This window comes from Emydura macquarii, unplaced genomic scaffold (assembly GCF_026122565.2).
Source record: "Emydura macquarii macquarii isolate MOO-44397 ecotype Brisbane River unplaced genomic scaffold, CSIRO-AGI_Emac_v2 contig_3517, whole genome shotgun sequence".
Taxonomy (NCBI): domain Eukaryota; kingdom Metazoa; phylum Chordata; order Testudines; family Chelidae; genus Emydura; species Emydura macquarii.
In genome coordinates, this window is record NW_027133654.1 from 10,180,553 (window position 1) to 10,203,803 (window position 23,251).

A 23,251-nucleotide genomic window follows, 5' to 3' on the forward strand; every position below is an offset into this window, starting at 1 on the left:
AACTGTAGGCATTTCTGAGTAGCAACAGCTTTGTTGTGTTAGGTTTCCACCATCAACTGTGTTTTCAGGCACCATTTACCATGTAGCCTCAACCCTCCACATGACCTTTTCTGGTGCAAGGCACACATGCCAGCCACATCAGCTGCTTGCACATAAGTCTCTGCCACACTTCTGGGTGACCATGGAGCACTGTTATTGCAACTTTGAGTGCAGTTTTGGAAATCAGGCAACACTTTATTTGAGGGAGGGGAGAGGGCAGCAGATTGCATGTGTGTGTGAGAGAGAGAGGAAGTTACAAAATGTATATTTTGGGTATGAAATTGTGCATATGGAATATAACACCCTGGTTTTACACTGTGTGAAATGGTATTGGACCAAATTCTCATCTCACACGGGTGTAAATCAAGGGTAACACCACTGGTTTTAGTGGAGTTACTGCAGATTTACAGTGGTGTAAGTGAGATTAGAATATAGCCCTCTGACTTCAGATGGGTTGACCAGGAATCCAGCCACCATTTAACCCCTTGTATGGGATGTGCACTTAATATTTTCTGCTTCATTGAGTGTAATGTTAAAATTTAAAACCCATAAACCTGGACCATCACTGCACTCCCCCCACTCCCATTTTCCAGGCTTTTACTGTATTTTGAACTGAAACGCCTTGGAATTAAGGCTGCAGGAAGTCTCCTGTAATCACTGTGCTAATGGATTTATGCAGCCTCAACCTCTGTGGACAGGTGTAGAGCATTGCTTCTCAACCAGAGGTATGTGTACCCCGGGGGGTACACAGAGGTCTTCCAGGGGTACATTAACTCATCTAGATATTTGCAACAGGCTACATAAAAAGCACTAACAAAGTCAGTACAAACTAAAATTTCATACAGACAATGACTTGTTTATACTGCACTATATACTATACACTGAAATGCAAGTACAATATTTATATTCTAATTGATTTGTTTTATAATCATATGGTAAAAATGAGAAAGGAAGCAATTTCACAGTAATAGTGAGCTGTGACACTTTTGTATTTTTATGGCTGATTTGGTAAGGAAGTAGTTTTTAAGTGAGGTGGACCTTGGGGGTACACAAGGCAAATCAGACTTCTGAAAGGGGTCCAGTAGTCTGGAAAGGTTGAGAACCACTTGGTCAGAGAACTTCTCTTTATTAGTAACACCTTCTGTCTTTTGCTGGGGAGGGAGACGGGAAGGGAAAAGGGCCCAGGGTCGAGGGAGGATGTCACCTTTGGGGCTGGATTTGCCCTTGCCAAAAGAAGGCTCACCAGTCAGTCACAGCATCAGCATCATCCTCGTGGCTAGGAGAGGGGGAGGAGGGAAGGGAGGACGCTCTCCGGCTAGTTTCCACCTCTATCCACGCAGATAGGTGGCCCCAAGGCGCAGAGCCAGAAGCACAGCCCTCCCCTCTGCCTCCCGCCCCTTCCCCTGTCTCCAAAACCGCAGGAGCCGCCGTGGCTCCGCTTCATTCCCTCTCCTGCGGGTGCCAGCAGCAGCAGGGAGCGGGCGGGCAGCTCCGGCCCAGCCCCAGCGCACAGCAGCCGGCCCCTCTCGCCGCTAGCCCACTGCCATGGCCCGGGCGGCTGCCAGCCTCTGAAGATGGTGGGGGGGAGGCAGCAGCAGCAGCAGCAGCGGCCGGGCGGCTGGGATCGCTGCAGGGTCGGGGAGAGGCTGCACGCGGCCCTGGCCGGCCTCCAGGAGCTCCAGGTGCTGCGGGATAAGCAGCGGGCGCTGGTGAGCGGGGCCCTGGCCATGCAGCAGCCGGCCGCCCGTGGGGAGCAGCCGGCGCGCAGCAAGGAGCACAGGCTGGAGGCCACTCTGACTGCCTTGAAGGAACAGCTGGTAAGGGATGAGCCATAGCTGCGAGCCGTACAGCGGTGTGCGTCCAGATGTGGACTCTCGAATGCTGTGTTAGTCTTGGGAGCCGCCAAGAAGGGGGGAGGTTGTGTCTGGGTGCAGATCGTGTGCGTGTGTAACTGTGTTTCTCCATCCCTCACACACCTATACGGTGCAGGTCTGTATAAACAAACCGATTTAGCGCGCCGATGGTGAGAACAAACTGAAACGCGGAGTGACTCAGTAAACAGGCTGTGCCTGGAGTCTACACAGCGGGGGAAAGACTCACTCCCGCACAAGCACGCGTTTGTGGAGACGGGCGCTGCTGTCGTCAGCTTGTTCCATTCATAACTGTTCTGATACTAGACTAAGTATGGTGTGCGAGAGAAAACTTTGCTGCTCCGTAATGCAGCAGAAAAAAAATGCCTTTTTTTCCTCCTGATTTGTTAAGTAACATTTCCTGTTTGTATCAGATGATTTGAGCCAGGAGTTTCACATTTTAAGGGCAGCCGATCTGTGACACGTGAACATGAATGTCGTTTTGTATTTGGTTCCTCCTCACGTTTGAACATTTCAAGTTTATTCTAACCCGTGTGAGTGGACTGTCTAGTGTGAAAATGACTATTGTGGCAAAATGGTAGGAATGAAGGGAGTGAGTGATTTCCAAGGCTTTGGGATTTTGCCTGAAATTAAAGTCGGTTTTAAAATTTGTATTGATTATAAAAGTATTATAAATAGTTTTTGACTGAATGTAATTGAGCTTGCTTGAATTAAGAATAGTGGCTGCAGCTATCCATTCCTGCTAAATGATTTACAGCCTATTTCTATAGTTTGGCATTGATCTAGTTCTTTTGAGCATAAAATGTATGTTTAGGCTAAGTATGTCAAAGATACTTTGTCTACATAACATACCAATTCCTGTCTTATTCCATGTGGTATGTAATTCTGTTTGTTTTGTGTGTGTGTGTAATTTACATAGAATAATACCTAAGTTCACAAATCTTCAGGTGTCAACCTGTAGTAGGGGATAATTAACCAAACTGGAAATCTGCTCTAAAAGTCTTGATTTTGGAGTGGTACTTTTGTTTAGAAAAGATTTAGCAGTGACTGACCCACTTGATAGATGTAGGTTCTTTTTCATGTCTGAATATACATTTGAAGAAAATCTGTGCTTAGTTATTCTGAAGTGTTCACAAGTATCTTTAAGTGTAAACTTGAGAGAAAGACTTTTGCAAAGTCATCATTAAAATTACACAACTGGCAGTATAAATCAGCACTGACAACCTTGCTGCATGCCAGTCATAATACATGGCACAGATACATTGAGTTTCAGCATTCATGACTACAGCAGCTGTTATAATGTCTTTTTTCTTGAATAAGACTTGGTTACTGTTTTTATTGAGTGCATTTTCATCAGACTAAAATACATATAATGTGGAGGTCATGTGCCAGACAGAATGCTGAGACACCCCAAGTAACCTGAACTGTTTGTTGTTCATTGGGGGGCAAGAAATAAAACTGGTGAATAACTTGATTTAAGCAGTATACACATCAGATTTGTCAGCACTCACCTTATTTAAAAGTAACCATTTAGAAATGAAGATCAAACTTTTTCTAATATTTATATATATATGGGGGAGTAAGGAAGGGGGAAGAATCAGAAAAACTTCTGGCTTGCAACCTTTAAATACTTTGTTCTGGAATGGATTGCCAGATCAAAAGAGGAAAATAATTGAATTTGTGTGACATCAACCTTGCATTTAATGCTTGTACATTTTTGTGGAAGGAAAAAAAATCCAAATTAGGACTGAAACTAGTTTCATAAGAAAGAATACAATCAAAGGCTAGAGGTTTTAATCTCTCTAGTACTAGCAATTACACACTTCAGTAAACTCAAAGGTAATTCAGAGCTCTCTCCCTCCCCATATTGGTGTTAGACTTGGTCATCAGTTATCAATCAGGTGTGAAAACAGAAAGGATATTCATTAAATGTAGGCAGCTTTATCAGACAGAATCTCAGGCTGAAAATTGGCTTTAACCTTCAGGGGAAACACTTTGTGAAAACACAGCAGCAAGCATATCTTGATTAAAGTCAAAATTGCAGCACAAGTGTACTGCCAACCACTTGATTACCTGTCATTGATAATTTTAACTAATGGTTGCACTTTATTTTTTTAACAAAAAGAAAAGATGATTTAAACCATTTATTGCCAACTCAAGGCCACTGGGTTAATATAAACACTTAGTGACCTCTGACCAAAGTGATCCATTGGTGTTTGACACAAGGTGTTGTGCTGTAATTGCTCATTTGTTTATATATTTTCCAACTAAGACATGAAAGTGGAAGATTAGTTTTACCAGGACTTGTCTGGCCATTAATTATGCTTTCAACAGGGTCGGGAAAACGAAACCAAAAAGTTCTGTTTTTGAAATAAAAGGCAGATATAGCTGCAGGAATCAAGAGAAGTTCACCATTGGAAAAGGACTGCTTTCACCAGGAGGTGTCACTACAGCCATGGCAAATAAGTAGAGAGACATTTTCCTGGGGGATGATATCAAAAGGCATAAGAGAGGCTATGTAGGGTCTGTGCAAATCTAGAGTTAAGTTTTTCACAGACGTTGTTGAGTAGCGACACAGCATTTCTAATTAATCTATAGCAGAGTCAAGATTTCCTGGTCCCAGACTGGCAAACACAACATACGTGAAAAGTTCTTTCCATCCTCTCTAAGCAGCTCTTAAATTTGGAAGAGCCGGTTATAACAAAGGAATGGTTAAACATGGTTTGGTCTGGCAGTGTAGGTGGGACCAAGTTCTATGCATATTCTTGAAGTGCACTACAGTCTTTGGGCTTTAGTAGGATTGTAGCTTAGTTCAGGGACACACAGTTTTCAGCGCAAGAGCAAACCATGTCAGGGGACTATTGGATCCCCCCATGCAATAATTGTTACAGTGAAGAGAGGATGAAACTCTCATGCAGAGATGGCGAAGGGAAGCAACTCTCAGTGGCACGCACTAACTATTAAGAAAACTAATCTGTTCTCCTGACCAAACCTGAGGTGACTTTTTGGTAGCATTGGTTAGAAAGAAGGGAACTCAAAGTTAGTACAAATAAGTAATTCTGTGCCTCCTTAGGTATGTGAATGGGCAGAAATTCAAGGCACTATTTCTCAAATGTTTCCCGAAATAATATTATTTATAAAATCAGTCAATCGAGTGCAATTATTTTGTATTGTCTAGTTCCAAATTAATTATTAGATTATGCAAATGTGGTGAAGGGACACAAGAAGAGATTCCAGTCTCTTGGCTCTGCAGATTTCCCTTGTCTCTCTGGTTTTACATGAGAGAGAGGGAGAGGCAAACTTCTTCTAAAAATTTGATTTGTACCAAAAACCAGATGGAGTAATGAATACTGTCAGAGCCTAATCTTATACCCACAGAAGTCAACAGCAAAGCCTCCATCAACTTCAAAGGTGCAAGACTGGGCCCTAAATGAACAGCTATTGGCCAAGATTTTTAAAGGTGACTAGTGATTTTCAGTGCCTCACTTTGGTGTGCCCACCTGAGGTGCCTTAAATGGGCCTAATTTTTAGCAAGTGTGATGCACCTGCCTTCTGAGAATCAGGGCCCTTTAAGGTGTCTTAAATTGGGCACTCAAAAACTGAGGTAATCAAAAGCACTAGTTGCTTGTGAAAATCGTGTCTCACATTCCCCAGGCAAGCAAGCACAGTGCCTTCTCATTGTACAGTGTACTGCAGACTTCTTCACATCTGCGTGCCTCAGAGCAAATAGATGGTTTCACTTACAGGGGTCTGCCTCATGAAAAATTCATTTTGTGCACGGGGAAATCTTGAGGTTAGGATTTATTGTTTTGGGTGCTGCTTGCTGCTATTTAAAAAAAATAGTCTGAGTTATCTGAATGATTTAAGGCGCACTTGTTCTTTTGGACCTAATCCCATGGTGGGGGGACAATGGGAAAGGGTTAACAAGGATGATGTCACTCGTGCATGTTGGTTAAAGCAAAAGCCTGCAGACAGTTCCTGGGGGTGTAATAAATAATCTTTGAATACCTGAGAGCCTTGTTGAACACTTTGTGGCCTCTCTGCCATTAATCAGAAACTACAGACTGAGGGATTGGCCGGCAAAACATTAATCATTAAGCAATTAATTCCAGCCATGGAAACAAAACTTTGTGATTTCCTGAATAGGTGGGACCGAGGGAGGCACAACATGTTTAGTTTCCTCAAAACAATTCAAAGAAACTAAAGGAGAGTTGAAAAGGTGTAACATATTCATCATGATATCGGGAAGAAGAACGTCGCCTTTACTATTTAGGTTTTACCTTAACATTTCTTTTGTGTCAGGAAGAGCAAAAACCCTCTCCTGTTTTGTTAGGAAGCAGTTGTTGGCTCATGCCTAAGCCTTCTTGTACATATGGCACTAATAAAGGGCCTCACACTTCTTGTGCCTTGCAAGTTTAATCCAGTTCTTTAGGATTCATAAGCAGGCTGAAGAGACCTTGTCAGTCCCTTGAGTAATGTTGCCAACGCTCCATAATTTTATTGTGAGTCTCATTATATCTCCAGCTCCTGACACCTTGGAATTACATCAAAATGTCAGCTTCTGTTTATATTAAAAAAAAAAAAAAAAAAGTGTTTAGCTCTCATGGTTGTGGAAAAAAGCCCGAAAACATGAACCCTAAATGTTCAAAAACCAAAAGGCAAATAAAAATAACCCCAAAACATTTTTTTTTTTTTTTTAAATCTTATGATTTTTAAGCCACTTGCATGGTTTTGAGGTTCTGAACTCATTGATTTTTTTTACATAGCCATGTATACCCAGATAATTATAGAGAAATGTCTTCAAAGCTCAGGTCCTGCAAGCAAACCAAATATGCGTGCTCTGCCCTGTGTGATAATAAGATAACTTTACACTATAGTTTCTATTCCTCGTGAAGAATAAAGTGCTTTTACAGACTGTACATACTATATCACTTATCCTCCACTAAGATGCAGCAGACTCTTCTATGGTAGAATGTAGGAAATGTTACCACCATTCTACAACACAGCTACACGGTGGACCCAGTGCAACACCACTGGAATCAATATAAAAGTTCCCATTGACATCAGAGGAAGCTGGATCAGTCCCACTATGTTACAGAAAAGGAAGGGAAGAAAAGCTCCTCCAGTGTGAAAGTACAGGGAAAATGTTTAGGGTAGGTAGGCTACAGGATGCAGGATCTTCTGAGAAGCAAAGTTATGCCAGATATTTATGCCAGATTTCAGGCTCATTACATTAGCCAGTTACTGCAGTTCTTAACTGAGCAAAACTTTCAATGGGACTTTTTTCCAGGAGTCCAGAATTTGGCTAATACAGATGGCGAATTCACTATGTGGCCCTGAGATCGTAACTGTCACTATTCTTTATTTCCTCCTTCTTTCCACGACCTGTGAATAGTCACGTTTAAGGAGACAGGATGTTGGCTTGAAAAGTCACCTTGATCAGCTGGACCAGCAAATAAGTGAACTGAAGCTGGATGTGAAGAAGAGCTCCAGCGAATACCTCGACAGTGACAGCCGACCCAGCTCAGGTAATGGACTCTTGACAATTCATTTATTATGGTTCTACTGGAATTTGTATGAATTCATAGACTCATAGAATTTAAGACCAGAAGGAACCATCTAGTCTGACTTCCTATACAACACAGGCCATTCAATGTCACCTAGTTACCCCTGTAGTGAGCCCAATAATGTGTGTTTAGCTAAAGAATATCTTCCGGAAATCATCCAGTCTTGATTTAAAGACATTCAGAGATGGCGAATCCACTGTTTCCCTTGGTAGTTTGTTCCAGCAATCAGTCACCCTCATTGCTAATAATTTGTGTCTGATTTCTAATGTGAATTTGTCTGGCTTCAGCCTCCTACCACTGGTTCTTGTTATGCTTTTCTCTGCTAAATTAAAGAGCCTGTTAGAACCCAGTATTTCCCCCCTGTGAAGGTACTCATGCGCTAATCAAGTCACCTCTCAATCTTTTTGATGAGCTTTTAAAGTCCATCACTGGAAGGAATTCTCTCCAGCTCTCAAACCGTATTTGTGACTCTTCTGTGCCCTCTCCAATTTTTCAACATCCTTTTTTAAAAATGTGGACACCAGGATTGGATGCAGTGTTCCAGTACCTGTCGCACCCATGCCATTTACAGAGGTAAAATCAACCTCCCTACTCCTCCTATTAACTTCCTTATACATCCAAGGGTCGCATTAGCCCTTTTTGCCACAGCATTGCACTGAGAGCTCATGTTCAGTTGCTTGTCCACTAAGACCCCTAAATCCTTTTCAGAGTCACTGCTCCCCAGGATACAGCCCCCCATTCTGTAGGTATGGAACAGCTAAATGAAACTCAGTGCATTAATTAACGATAAGTAATATCCCTTTAGTGAAGTGGAAGATATTAGACTATTTTAAATTGTACACATTAAAAATTCCTACAATTAGTATTTTTCTGCAGTGCTGTCAGAGAGCTGAGCAGAAATTAGGCACCTTTCCATCATTCTCTCTCGTCAGGGCCAGTTAGGATTTTGGGTCTTCTCTTTTTGGCTGCCCAACTTGAGACACATAAAAGGTACCTTATTTTCAGAAAATGCTGAACACCACGCTCTGAAAATCAGGCCCTTTGAAGCAGCCTCAGATTGGCTATCCAAAAACTAAGATACTCGCAGTCACTAGTCACATTTGAAAGTTTACGCTGTTATTTTGTGAAAAGAAAAAGACGTGGGAATAGATTATCAAAAGGCTCAGCTCTCATTTGAACTTGAAGCTTGTTAAACATGATCATGTGTTTAAAGTTAGTATGTGCTCACTTGTTATGCTGGTTGAAGGCCTAAGTGAATACTATAGAACCCAATAAACTGTGGTTGAACTGGAGTATATCTTGTAGAAGGACATCCGATCTCAATAAAAAACCCAGTGATCATGAATTTATCACTGTGGCAAATGGCAAAGAGGATTTGTTGTATAGTCTGCACTGTGCTCCCTACAGAGCTTGTTTATTCACTGTAAGCCAGAAAGATTTTTGTATTTATTTGAACTCTACAGGCTTTTACGACCTGAGTGATGGTGGTTCCTGCTCGCTGTCCAACTCTTGTACATCTGTGTACAGTGAGTCTATATCTTCCTCCCACACCAGTCTGTTGCCCAGCTATCAGCAGCCCAAAACTCGGCTCAGTGTATTTGATTGCCGGCCCAAGTCTGCAGACGAAACCACTGTGCACACCACTAAGCTCCAACACCAGGGAGTCCATGTCAGTGATGGATGCCGAATCAAGGCTAGCACGGACATTTCTGAAACTCCTGCCAAGTCCAGACCAAGGCCAGTTTCCACAGGTAATTGGTTGCAGAATTGAACAATGCTAAGAGAAAAAAATGTTGATAGTTTAGTGTCACAGCATGACGTATGAATAGTGCAATTAATACCATAGTGTGCATTTGAAACACACAGTGGAGAACAAAAAAATAAAAATAAAATCAAACTCCTTACTGCCAAATTCTCAGCTATAGCATAGTCAGGCACCTTTAAATAATAATAGATGAGAAGGATATTTGCAAATAGACCAAATATATGAGGGCCTGAGAAGCTATTGTAATACTTGAGTTCAGCGTTTGAGTTTGTGAAATCAGCAAAACAGCAACGATTTTTTGAAATATCTTGCATGAGCTGACAGGTGTGTGAAAATTCGACCAGGAAAATTACAAAAATTCGTTAATATACTGAGGAAGATTGCAAAAATCCCTGCAGAAGAGCTGCCTTCTGGAGCATAGAGGGTCCCAGGCAGGTTGTTTAAGTTCTTGGAGTCTTGTTTTCCCATTCTGTTGTACAGTGAGAACGATCACATTTATCCACCTAACCACCTACATTCATAAGACTGTGGACAGCTTAAATCCTGTTCATTTTCAGCTTTTACTATTTACAGATTGGGATAACACACACAGTTAATTGAGCTTTCCTGGGTTTCAGCATGGTCCACTGAAATGGGCAGGGGCCTTAGAGCCAGCATTGGGTTCAAATCCTGGGTCTGCTGTTGATTTACTTTGTGACCTTGGACAAGTCCCTGAATTCTTCCAAGTTTTCTGTTTCCCCAGTTGTAAAAGGGAAATAATAATTTACCTCCTGCATAGGAGTCTGTGAGACCTAACTAAATAACATTTATAAATTGCTATGTAAGAGCAAAATATTAAGGACACCCAAAGGCAGGAGAAGGAATAGAACTTTTCATGGTTCCCAGCCCTGTCCTTCTTCCTCTGCATCTGTGGTTCTCCATCCTTGCAATGTCTTGCCATGACTCCAGGGTTTGCAACAGGAAACTGCAATGGGTGGTGGGATGAGTGATGATGTTGGGTGGGAAAGGTGGAGAAGGTAGGGATTATGTGTTCTGGGATGCTCATCCATCCTCTTCCCCTCCTCTACCTGCATGCCACTGCCTGCTGTCTGCTCTGTTTTGGGGAAGAGCAGCTTCCAGATGCTGTGAGCTGCATGAACAATGTGGCTGTGGAGTCCAGGCAGCCAACTCCACAGCATCTTGCAGAGGCAATTCCTGTAATGTTGAACATGGTGCAAAGGAAATGAGGGAAGAGCTACTGTGGGTCAGAATAGCATCAACAGGAGAAGGGAGCAAACTTCTACCTCCCTCTCCTTTGCTTGTCCTCTTTGGGCCCTGTTGGCTGCCACGTTTAGACAGGATGAACTTTTTATGCTGCTAGCAGTGTTGTTGTAGCCATGTTGGTCCCAGGATATTAGAGAGACAACCGAAGTTGGTCCAATAAAAGATATGGCCTCATCCACCTTGTCTCTCTTTTATTCTGCTGACGGGTGATTTTGCTGTGAGCCTATGATCAACCTCCTGCAACTCCCTACTCAGTTCCACCCCACAGGTTGAGAATTACAGCCCTAGAGCAGGGTTTCTCAACCCGTCATTCGCGACCTAAAATTGGGTCGCTAGAATGTGTCCAAGGATTGCGGAGCTGGCTGGGCTCAGCTCCCTGCTCTGGGCTTTACAACCTGGTGCACGGGGTCATTGTACCATTCAGGTTTAGCTCTTCTGTCAGGCCTCTAGGGGTAGGGGGAGGTGGATAAGGTCTGAAGGCATCTTGGGTTGGGGGGAGGTTGGATCACAACAGGCCATCAAGGTTTACAATTGGGCCCCGAGTCCAAAAATGTTGAGAACCACTGCTCTAGAGTATGTAGCCTCTGGAGTGGGAGGGGGTAGTGATGGTGACCTCTTGGAAAATTTGCTCCACTACTCTTGCTTGAATTTTTGTACAGTTTTTTTATTTTCATCCTGGTAAAGGGTGGGTCAGTAGACTTTGTCCTGGGGCTGATACATTTTCCTAATAGCTTCACAAGGCTGATTTAGGCCCTTTTCTTGTTTCGTTTTAGACAAATAGAATAGAACTGAACATGAGTCCTCACATAAGGAAATGTTCTTAACATTATCTATGCTAGAATGTGGGTTTAGAATTTTAAATTCCAATCCCTTTGTCTTTTTGTGAATGGGATGTGGAGAATGGACTAGTTTGTTCCTTGCTGTATTCAGAAGATGGAGGTAGATGCTAGAACAACCCTCTTTCTTTTGTATCCAGCCACACAACTAAAAGCCAGACAAAAGGATACCAATTTTGCACCCTGTGAATAAGTTCCTCAATCTAAAGATTTTTATAATGAAAGTGTATTATTTAAATAACAACAGTGCAACTGTTCCAGTGCATGAGCTGCAGGCAGTTTGAAATTTGTAAGTTTCCCCATGTCTTCTTCTGGTCTAGTCAGACAGAAAGGGTCACCATCATTTACTTTGCTTTTTGGAAGCTGATTTTTCCTGATTCTTGGGTTTGCTCTGAAGCACAAAGCAGTAAAACAGGGAGTTTATCTTGCTTTTTGAGGAATCCTGGTGTGCAAGGGGAATTCCTGAGTGGTGTAGAGCTGTCACTCTACATGACCTCTTTTCCCAGCCCCTAGCTCAGGAGATGTTGTTGAGAGAAAGGCGGTCTATGGGCAGCCAGGTGTAACTTATAGCAGCCCTGAAGTTACTTCCAGTTATGATGGGGTCTGAATTTGTTCCCAGAAATTCCAATTTCAAGGGAACATGTCTAAGGACTGGCCTATACAGAGAACTAGTGCCTGGCAAGCTGGGGTGTAAATCTACGGCACTCTAGCATGCCATGTAATAAATTGCCATGTGTACCCTACTACCGGACACTAAAAGTTCTGTAGTATGCTTTGACACAGCAGTTTGAATCAGCAGTAGGTCAAAGTGCACTAGTGGGGCAGCAGGGTCCATACAGCCAATTATTGCACTGTAGATTCACACCCCAGCTGGCCATGCACTAACTCTCCATCAAGACATGGCCTCAGACACAGTGGACAATCTAACCCATTGTCTGTTTCTCTTTTGTGATGAAGATAAGTCTTAGCCCATTTCACCAAATGTCTTTAACACACACACAAAACTGCAGTAGAATTTTCCTATTTTCCCCCCATTGAATAAAGTCTCTTAAGTGTTGCCTGCCAGAATCAAAGATTGCAAGAACTTCAGAAAGGCGACAACGCTCTGCAACTTTGTTATCAAATGAACTAAAAGATCCAATTAAGAGGTTTCATTGGATTCTGGGGGGAGGAGCAGTGGGTCTGTAAACACACCAGGCTCATGGGGCAAAATGCAAAATGGCTTTCTAGTGTAGTTAAAGCTTTAGTGCTCACTGCAGTGTCTCACTGAGGCAAAATGTCGAAGAACAGAGCAGTAGCTGTCAGCACTGAAGAGGTTAAGAGACACTTTGACTTTAGCTCCCTTGAAGTCCCTTCAAAGCAGTTGGTTCAGGACTGTAGATTTCTGGGGAGAGGGAGTTTGAATTCAAAGTTAACCATTAGAAGCTATAATGTTAACTGTTTGCTGGGAATTTCAGGAATTTATTTCCTCCGTTATTATGGGAAACCTAAACTTGAGAGAGTCGTTAGCTGGTCCTGAGACAAAAGAATTAACAAATTCTGCTAGACTTTACTAGATTTTTTTATATGACATTTGACTTTAGACTTCCTGGTACCTGGATTGTTTTTTCATCTCTGCTGGGAGATAAAAAATCTTTTCTTTCTTTCTTTTTTTTTTTTTTTTAGTGCCTTTTGGTTTGTGAAGTTTTTTAAACATTTTTAATTCCACAAGCATTAATTTCCCTTAAATGACCACAGTTTAAATCTCAAGTAAGATGTAAGTCATCTGCTTTTATAATCTTTGGGCCCTATTCCGATCATTCTATACTAGTGTAAACCCACGGAAGGCGGTGACAAGGAAGACTGTTACATTGAAGGCAGCAGTGTTGCTCAGGATTTACACTGGTGGAATTGAAATCAGAATCTGACCTATTGCATTTACCATTCATTGTTTTTACATAGGTGTGTTTCTAAAGCATGTTTTCCTCATACTTTTAAGGTCTCAGCAAGAAGATAATACAAAGGAATGCAGAGTTCTTGGGGTATTAAAACTTATTTTTGTCATGATTACACTAACACTGTGAAAATACTTATTAGATGACAAAGGATATGAAATATCCCTCTGAAATATCCCCTTGAAATATAAGGTGGCAATAGAAGAAATTACCAGTGATATAACTCTTTGATTTATTTCCATTCCATGTCCAGGTGACCTGGAAAGACTCCTACCAGCAGACACTGGATTTCAGAAAGCGACAGACTCCAAATCCGTGCCCCCTCTTTGTCATGGAGTGGAACTCCAGTTTCATAGCGTGGACCCAAAATACCAAAATGACTTGGTCTCCAAGAGTGGCAATGATGTGTATCCTTACCCAAGCCCTCTTCATGCTGTGGCTTTACAAAGCCCACTTTTTTCTCTGATGGGGGTATCTTTGGAAACAGACAACCACCCTTCCCCCGGTACACCCACGCCTAGTGTTACAGGTCCAAGCTTGATTAGGACTAGGCCAGGCATTGAGACCAGGCCAGGGGGTTATATCAACAAACTGGTGCAGCTGACAAGATGCAGAGGGAACAATCACGCTGATGCCAGGGAGAGGGTTTCAGCAAAGAGCCAGCCATCCACAATGCCCCAGAGACTCATTATAACCCCGAGCACTGGTGGAGTGAAAATTAACAGCAGCAGCAGCCAGCTGGAAAAACAAGGGAGCTCTCTGGAAAGTAACAAAGCTGAAGGGAAACTGCAGAGGGAGGTGCCTGAAGGGGAATGTGCCAAGCAGCAGACTGTGCACAGTGTGAATGTGGAGCAGCCTTCCACCCTGCCTGACCCAGAGTTACCAGCTGTAAATAGTTGTTACCCTGCCAAGTCAACAGCAAGGGGCTCTCCTCTGACAGAAGCAATGGGGCGTGGCCTGGAACACATTTCCTCCTGCTCACAGATGTGTCACGAGGTCTCTAGTCCGGGTATTTTGAACTCTAAAGCTATCCTGCCCAAAAGGCCTAACGGAAGGTGTGGCAATTTCAAACTGGCTAATGCGGGGGGTGATGAGCGAGTGACTCCGAGTGAATTTGTTCACGCCCAGTTTGTCCCTGCAGAATCCCATCAAGTCCGAGTGAGGTTTGCCAGCTCCAGAATGAAGTCTGTGAAGATTAAGAGAAGGAACAGTGAGAAGGTGCTAAGGCCTGGGAAGCAGGCTCTTTGTGCAGAAAAACCAAGGGGAGTCCAGGTAGTTGCCAGGCCCCCTGTTGAGTGGAATCTGCCTCAAAGACAGCACAGAGGAAAGAGCCTTGTCAGGAGACCTACATTTGCTGGAGAGGTTACAGGCAGGTCTTGTTCAGAGTCCAGCCTATTCCCTGTGCAATTCCGAATTCCCCCAGTGCCACCCAGACCTGAACTTTACCGGGCATCGGCTAATGCACTGTATTCTCTTGAAACCGCTTACGTAGACACAGCCACCAAGAAAAAACAACGTAAGTGGCAGTCTACTGTGGAGATCTCAGCAAAGACTCACCTTGCCAACCTCTCCAGTGGCTTTGGCCTAGGGCCACCAAGACAGCCAGTGAGGAGAGCTGGGGTCCTGCGCACTGTAAGCCTGAGGGCACGTTCGAAGCATCACCGCCATGAAACGTACGCCAAAAGCGACTCAGACCATTCTGAATACTCTGCTGAATGTGCTTCCCTCTTCCACTCCACCATTGCCGAGACCAGTGAAGGTGAGGTCAGTGATTACACCACCAACCGCTTTGGGGACAGTGAGTCGAGTGAAAGTGATTCAGACGGCAGCAGCAATAGCAGCAGCCTCACGCTTGACTACGATGAGGCCGATGAAAGCGAGTTGGTCTGGCCCGAAGCTTCTGTCGGGCAGTCAGCAGCTGTCCAGGCCTCTTCCAAGCCTCTTCCCCCCATGCCCAAAATCTGTCGCATCAAAGCTTCCAAGGCACTGAAGAAGAAGATTAGGAGATTCCAACCTGCTGCTCTAAAGGTTATGACCATGGTTTAAGTGAGAGCAAGCAGCATATGTTTATCCCAGTGAGAAGTCACACTGGCTCTGGCACATTTGCAAAACAAAAGAACTGATGCCTTAAGAAAAGGGCTTTCTTAAAGGAACTCTGAACAACCTCCATACCCACATAAGGGACCTTTTCATTTGCTAATGGCCATATATATGACCCTGTATCTAATTTCCTCTTTTGCAATGTAGTCTGTAAATATGGTTTTGTGTATGTAGTGTGATGCCTTTTCTTCCTATACATCAGAGGTCACTGTGATTAAAAACAAGGTGGCACTCCCAAACAACCTCTGCCATAGGATTTTCTGGGGAAGGTTTTTAGTGACTGTTGCCCACATGCATTCGCAGAATTTCCCCAGTTTGAGATACAGAGGCCTCCCAAGAAGGGCAGCTCTTCTGCAGCTGAAGACACTGAAGCTTCCCTACGTTAAGGATCTCTCCACAGCTTGAAACACCAGTCATCTCCCATTGAGACACACATGCACTCCTCCCATTAGCCACTCACCTTTTAGTGTGCCCATCTCTGATAGAGAACTAGAGAGCTCTCCTTGGTTTCCTCCACCTTAGAATGGATCGTTCCCACCCCACCCTGAGTCAGTAAGAGGCTGAGCCTCTTCTTCAGTTGAAACAATTTAAGTTTGGGATGCAGGGATGTATTTGTGAATAGGAACAAGATTTTGATTCTCTTTTCTGTTTACAAAATTGAGGGTATAAATAAGATTTAAAAACCCTTTTATATTATTTCGTTTATTAAGATGGACTGTGTTTTTTGAACGGGTGAAAGAATGTTAAGAATTCTCCATATCACAGTGTGCAAATAGCTGTGGCTGAGAGCACAATAACTTTGCCCCTGTGGTTGCAGACTCAATAAATACTATTTAATATACTCCAGAAAACTATTGGTGTCTGGCTTCCTGAAAAAAGTGATTCAATTTTATTAGCAACTGACTGAAATGTAAAGGTTCTAAAGGGCCAATGCTTGCCAGAGGTACCAGGGGAAAGAAAGAAAGCTCATGGTTTCACTATGACTTTGTGTGTCTGTTTTCCAGACGTGGTGTTTTCTCAGTCAATGGTTGTTAGACTTTGGTTGACCTTTGTCACTAACCTTTTTGGGTCTGTAGCCCAAGAAGCCCAAAATGTACTGATGGAATGAGCTAACAGCTTTAAAAAAAAAAAAAAAAAAAAGCACTTGCACTCAAGGGTTAATATTGATAATAATATATTAAAATAAGTTTTAAACAAAATCAAGGTATAAGCAGAAAACTTTCCCGCTTTTGAGTTCAACCCTGTTCTGTGGACTGTGGGACACAAATCTTTCCAAACGGCTATTCTTAGGTCTGTATGACATACAAAGTGGGACTGGTGTGATTTTAAACCAACTAAGTGGTGTAACTTTGTGTGTGGACACTATTAATTTAACCCTGGCTTACAGTGCTTTAACTTACACTTGTACATTTACTGATACAACCAGTTTTACACCTATCTAAATGTTTCCCACAAAGGGGTTTGCACTGATTTTTTAAATTGATTTGAGTTAAATCTTTGCAACTTCTGTATTTAGACAAGCACTCTTCCTCTTAAGTTTAGGGAGCAGAATGTTGAGCTGGAGTTCACCAGGATCCCTGCACCCTGATACAATAGCTGATCAGAAACTTTCCTGTCATAGATATGGGCCATACCTCAGGTGGCAAATGAATAGGGGCCTGAACTGAACATGGGATCATAGCAAAAACTGAATAAGCGTGATTCTATACCTTGATTTGCTTTGGAGCTTGGTTAGAGTTTTAAACCATGACAGACTTTTGGACTATGAAGTACAGAGAAGAATAAGGTATTTGTCCAAGGCCACCCAGAAAGCCTGCCAGAGCAGCCAGGATTAGACTCCACATATCCTGAGCCCCAGTCCTGAGCATTAGCCACAAGATCATCCTTTCTTACTGATCTGTTTATATTATCCATACTAATAATATTCCTGAGTCATTTTTTAACTAGGGAGAGTTGAAGAAACTTGCATATTAATGTGTGAATTTACCAGGTAAAGATGGAACCAACTGTACTTCACGTTTTAAAATGAACATATTTAAACTGTAGGTTGACATTAAATGTATCCTAATTGTCTGTGACTAGAACTTGGCATTTCCATTTTAGACAAAGTGGTGTAAAAATGTAAGCAATTTTTGGTGGTCAAAGCTAGGCTTTGAAGTTTACACTCCAATAGGACAAATGGGGGAATTTCACACTTCTGTTGGTGTTATGTTGTGTCTGTGTGTCTAGCTATAGAAGAAACAAGACAGTGATTTATATCATAATGGCTTTCTTTTTTCATAAAAGCTTTGATTCTGGAGAACATGATAAAAGTTACATAAGGAACTTTTAAATACATGGATTTTCTTCATGTGAGGGTTCTGTTGCTCATGCTTCGAAGAAAATCATTGTATAATTCTTTAATTTAAGCCAGTTTAGTTTCAACCTACAAGAGCACTTTATCTTTGTACCAGACCACAATCGCATATATTGGGTGCACATTATCATATACCTTGAAAAGTACATTGCTCCCCCTTCACATTCATACACAGGAGTAGATATTTTGAGATTATATTGCAAAGTACTCTATATGTTTGAGTCTACACAATAGCTCTATTAATAACACGCAATGCGCTTTGCCTTTTGAGTGAACAGCTCTGAAAAACATTACACTGACACAAATATCTACAAATATTGTGAAGTGCATTATGTATATATTTAAGTATCAAGAAAACTGGACAGCATATTCCATAAATACTAAATTATACTTAATTATATATAAATTATATACTTAATTATATTCTAAACACATGTAATGCGTTTTATAAAAAGTTATAACCAAATTATTACTGCATTCCTTTTAAGTACCAGGCTGCCACAACAGAGAAAATTGGATTTTGGTGTGCAAAGTACCTTATTCTTTTGGATGGAAAAACACCATAGACGTAAAATATTGTTCTAGCATGACTGGCAGCTGTCACTGGAGTTAAGGTTGCATGACAGTTTCCATTCAAACTCCGTTTTCACTCACTCATACATTTCTGAAAGTCTCCCTTTCAGATTCATAATCATTATGCATGGCCTGTTCCCAAAAGTGAATTTTATGAAAAGTTTAATACAGTTTGGTTGGTTTCGGGTAGTGTGTGTGTGTGGAAAATATGGCCACACCACTGCAAGTGAGTACATGCAGGCATCTACCTTCATCCATTCAGTTACTTCAGTGGGTCTCAGTGTTGTGGGCTCAGCGTTACACCCACGTTAGGCAATTAAAAGAACAGGGCCTATATGTACACTCTTCCCTGCATAAAAAATCTTGCTATCTGTTTTTTGAGCATCTTTCCTGCTGCAATTGCACGGGGGAGTTAAAGTTTTTCTAGGTTAGTAACAATTCTTTCTGTACCATGGCATTATTTTAGACTAGAGATGTGTTCATGAACCTCTTGAATTTTTTTTTCTTTTTTTTTTTTTTGTTTGAGTTTGAGGATTCCGAAAACTAGTCTGAATTCATGTATTTTTTTCCTGTAATATAAACCCCTCCCTCCCTCCCCTCAAAAAAAAAAAAACAAAAGGCAAGGAAGAAAGAATCTTAGCCTGTGTGTTGGGAAGAGAAAAGTGCCTCATGAAAGTTAAGGCTGGCTCAAATGAGTGCCCTATACTAGCAGGTCCAACCTGTGGTCCACGGACCCCTGCTGGTCCGCGAGGCTACTACAGAGGATATGCAGAAAAGAAAAATAACATCTTCACCAAGGAAATGTACAATTTCAAATAAAAAATAATTTCATATAGTTTCTAAAAACCTACAACTAGTAGCATGTGGTGGTCCGCAAAATGTTTGGAGGTTGAAAAGGGGTCCGCACACTCAAAGAGGGTGGGAACCGCTGCCCTATACACAGTAAGTCCTAAGTGAAATGTGAACCTCAGTAACTCTAGGATTCAAGTTCAGCTTTCAAATCCACAATGGTCAAAAGTTAGACCATCCATCCCTTTTTTGTCTAATCTTGGAATTGTCATGCTAGGTGGAGTTAAAGTGTAAGAAAGTCTGTACTGAAATATCTAAGATGCCAAGGAGCCAGAAAATGTTGTAGAAAAACCCCAGCCAACTTTGTCTTTTCACACCTTCTACTGGCTCCTGGGCATATAAATTACACCAAAGCTATCTCCTTCACACTTCTCCAATGCATGTGTAAGTAGCTTTAAGGGAGTCTTGAGTGTCTGATTCTCCACTGTCTTACACCTTGTGTAGTCATTTGCACTAGTGCCACACTATCAAATTGGAGTCACTCCAGTGGTAACATTTTGCACCCCCTTTTCAGGTGCGTAAATGACTACACAGGGGGTAAGTCAGTGGAGAATGAGGCCCAAATAATCTAGTTAGTAAGAATTAAGGGGGCAGAGCCAGTCTAAATTAAGCATCACCTTTGAATTTGGTCCAGTGAGGTGAATGAGTGGGAGTGAGCATGCATGTAGCAGAGGTTGTTTGAATGAGTATGACAAAGAGAATGTGAGGGGGAGATGAGAGTGTGAGAAGTAGGGAGAGAAGAGAGAAAAGGGGGAGTTGACTGAAGACTAGAAAGAAAGGAAAAATGAGGAAAGGAGCAAGTTAAGAAAATAATACAAAATCATACAAAAAAAAAAGTCACAGACTTTGAGATCAGAACGGACCGTTATCGTCATCTAGTCTGAGCTGCCTAACACAGGCCACAGATTTTGCCATGTTTTCTGCAAGAGGAGAAAACCTATGAAAGAAGAGAGAGCTCTGAAGCAAAAGCAGAAGAGCAAGAGATAAGGTAGGACTCTAAGCAGAGGAGCTGGTTTGGGGTTTTTTATTTGTTTTATTAAGAGCTGGATCGCAGATACAGGGTAAAAAAAAAAACAATGAAGAGGTTTGGGAATGAGAGAAAACAATAAAGATGATACCAACATGGGGAATCCCTGATCTCTCCTAATTTTCTTTACTGTAGCTTCACACCAATTTTATTTTGAAAGGGACGAGGTGGATTTTTTTTTTTTTTTTTTTTGGTTGAGAAAAAGGAAAGGTGAATAGGCAATCTGTGTTCCCTACTCCCAACTTCTCTATTACACTTCCCTGACCCTTATTCTATTTCTGTTGTGTTCAGATTCTTATACCTCAGGGCTGGGCTACACTGGAAAATTAGATTGACCCAGCTATGTCGCTCAGGGGTGTGAAAAATCCACACCCCTGAGCGATGTAGTTAAGGAGACCACACTAGCTACTGCCTTTCAGGGATGTGGGTTAACTATGCCAACAGAAGAACCTCTCCCATTGGCACAGGTAGCATCTACACTGAAGTGCTACAGAGTAGCAATTAAAGTGAAGAAAGCCCTCACTCATTACCGTAGTGCCTGAGCACTCTCCAGAAGTGCAGAAAGCAACATGGCTATATATCTGTCTCGTGTTGGTTGTTCTCCTGGGGGGAGAAAAATGTGCAGTGGACTGTCTTGTTTTGGTAGGGTTTTATGTTTTGGGTTTGTTTGCTTTTTAAATATCTGTTGCTAGGTGGTTATGTTAGAGAAGGCAAGATCAAACAAATACACTTGAAGCAGAAGGTAGAAGAATCAAGAAGCCGAATCTTCTATGACTCTATGTAATGAGATTTCTCCTGGGTCCTACCTTACGCAATCCACAACACGTAATACCCACAAGTGATTTCTCTCTTTGAAAACTTGGGTAACCCACAGTAGATTGAAATAGCTCAACACTTCCTCTGAAACAGAATCACAGATTCTAAGAGCCCAGTATCCCTGACTATTTAAGGCTCCATCCTGCAAGATGGTGAGTTCTCTCAACTCCAGTTGATGTCAATGGGAACTGAGGATGCTCATTAGGATTGACCCAATACACAATAAAAACACTTCCACTTTTGTTTGCCTCACAGAGGAAATCTACCAAATCCTCTTGCCAGATCTTTCTTCAGTATCTAATGCTCTGAAAGAATGCAAAAAATGTCAAGGATAATTAGTGATTCACTTAAATGTCTAGCACTGAGCCTGATGCATTTTAGGGGTGAGAAATGTATCACCTCTACCTTGATTTTAATTAGCAAGTATATAGTTCAAATGGGTGTGGTAGAAATAACTTTGTGTAGCTCTCCCCTGCAACAACTAACATCTGTTGTTTTTACCAGACACCTCTACTGAATCAGGATCATCACTGAAATGTATGGAGCAGTTCAAGAGCTGCCTTTGTCAAAGACAGAAATTTACACTTTCCTATGGGAGCAAATTGCCCATAACCATCTAAGAGGAAGGAGAATTAAGGGAGTTTTAGGAGGAATTTACAGTATAGAACACAATGATTCATGTAATGACTTCATTAATTCATTTAGTGGTTTAAGAATGTTGGAATTAGATAATTACAAAGAATCTCTTGGTCTTGACACAAGTTATTTTCCCTTCAGATTAAGAGTGTATGTGTATATTTCAAACATAACACTGAAAGTTTTCAAGTCCACACCAGGACTAGAGCTCATTCCCAATGTCTATGCCATGGGGCAGTATGAGGAAATAGCTATCCTATTATAAATACCATCCTTCAGATCAGACCATAATCAGAGCTTGCTTCTTGTCAGCTAAGGTGCCTGTTCAAGTGGAAGGTAAAGATCCGTTAGTACTCTTTGAAAACAGTCGGGGATAACTTGTGTGCTGGCCAGCTTCTGTCTTCCTTTTGATCAGTGTTCAAGTTTGCATGGGAGCTTCCGTTCATGAATTTTGTGGTTGCCAAAACAATCAGACAGCTACCCAGCCCAGCTTCATCCCTTCCACTTGCAAAACCCAGGATGCAGAATCCCCAGTGATGGAAAGTCTGCCTAGAGGAGGCTTGCAGAAAAACAAGGTGGCCACAATCCCTGCCTCTGTCAGGGGACCTGGATCCAGCCAACTACTCCTTAGAAGAGGGCAGCACAAATCAAGGACATTGGGGTGGCTAGTGGCTGCACTGATTCAACACATCATCCAGGGAACCTTCATTGTCAGGGCTCCTATAAAAACCCACCTGCAATTAAAGGCACTGTCTCTGGTGGAATTAGTAGGAAAAGGTAACAAAGCAGTGCAAAAACCATAGGCACTGCCTCAGGAAGATTCCTCCTGAGGTACAGTGAGCCCTCTAGCAAAGGGGGTGCAGTTTGAACCCTGGGTTCCACCAAGGATGAATCTAGTCCTGCATTTAAAAATCGATCCCACTGAAATTGCTTTGAGACATGCAGCTTGAGTATGTGCTTTGGACTAAATAAAGTCATCTTGAAAACCCTCAACATTCAGCATTTCTGAAATTTGCCATGGAGAAATATGCAACTGTCACTGTATACATACAGCCATCATCATTTACAACTCAGTATTTACCCACCGACGCTACATCGTGGGATTTGGGATACCACAGTTATTTCCAGTTCTGTGTACAGGGAGCTGCTGTGGAACTTCGGATGCAGGGGTATGGAACCATGCGTAAACACTCAGTTCAATTTTTTTGTATTGCTATTTTTCAAACTTAAAATCATTCTTATTCTTCCAATTTCACTGCAGTACTGATGATTTCTGGAGTAAGAGCTGATACAAGAGCAGAAGTCTAGCCTCCATTAATTCTGTTAAGTCTATATGTTATTATAGCAGATTATTGTTGACTAAAATTGATTAAAAAAAAAAAAAGATTCCAGCGTTTTCCCCTTCTCTATCAGCTGCTAGGTAGATCAGCATTTGTAAATAAGGACACAGTAGGTCAACTTCATCCTTGGTGACCTCCACTCAAGTCAGTCCAGGGATGAATTTGGCCCAGTGAGTGCAAGTCTCAAGAAGATGTCAGTGAGTGGGGATGATTGGAATAACAGATGGAAAATGAGAAGGAGGAGTTCAGAACATTCTTTCTCTAATGGGCCACGTCCTA

The 23,251-nt window shown here is 42.1% G+C and overlaps 1 protein-coding gene across 1 annotated transcript; it reads left to right on the forward strand.

Annotated features, from left to right (window-relative positions):
• Positions 1–1,568: 1,568 nt before the first annotated feature.
• Positions 1,569–16,226, forward strand: DACT2 (dishevelled binding antagonist of beta catenin 2). Its single transcript, XM_067535781.1, has 4 exons — positions 1,569–1,856; positions 7,306–7,438; positions 8,941–9,228; positions 13,529–16,226. Exons 1-4 carry the CDS (start codon positions 1,614–1,616, stop codon positions 15,319–15,321), a joined length of 2,457 nt encoding a protein of 818 aa, XP_067391882.1. The 5' UTR covers positions 1,569–1,613; the 3' UTR covers positions 15,322–16,226.
• Positions 16,227–23,251: the final 7,025 nt, after the last annotated feature.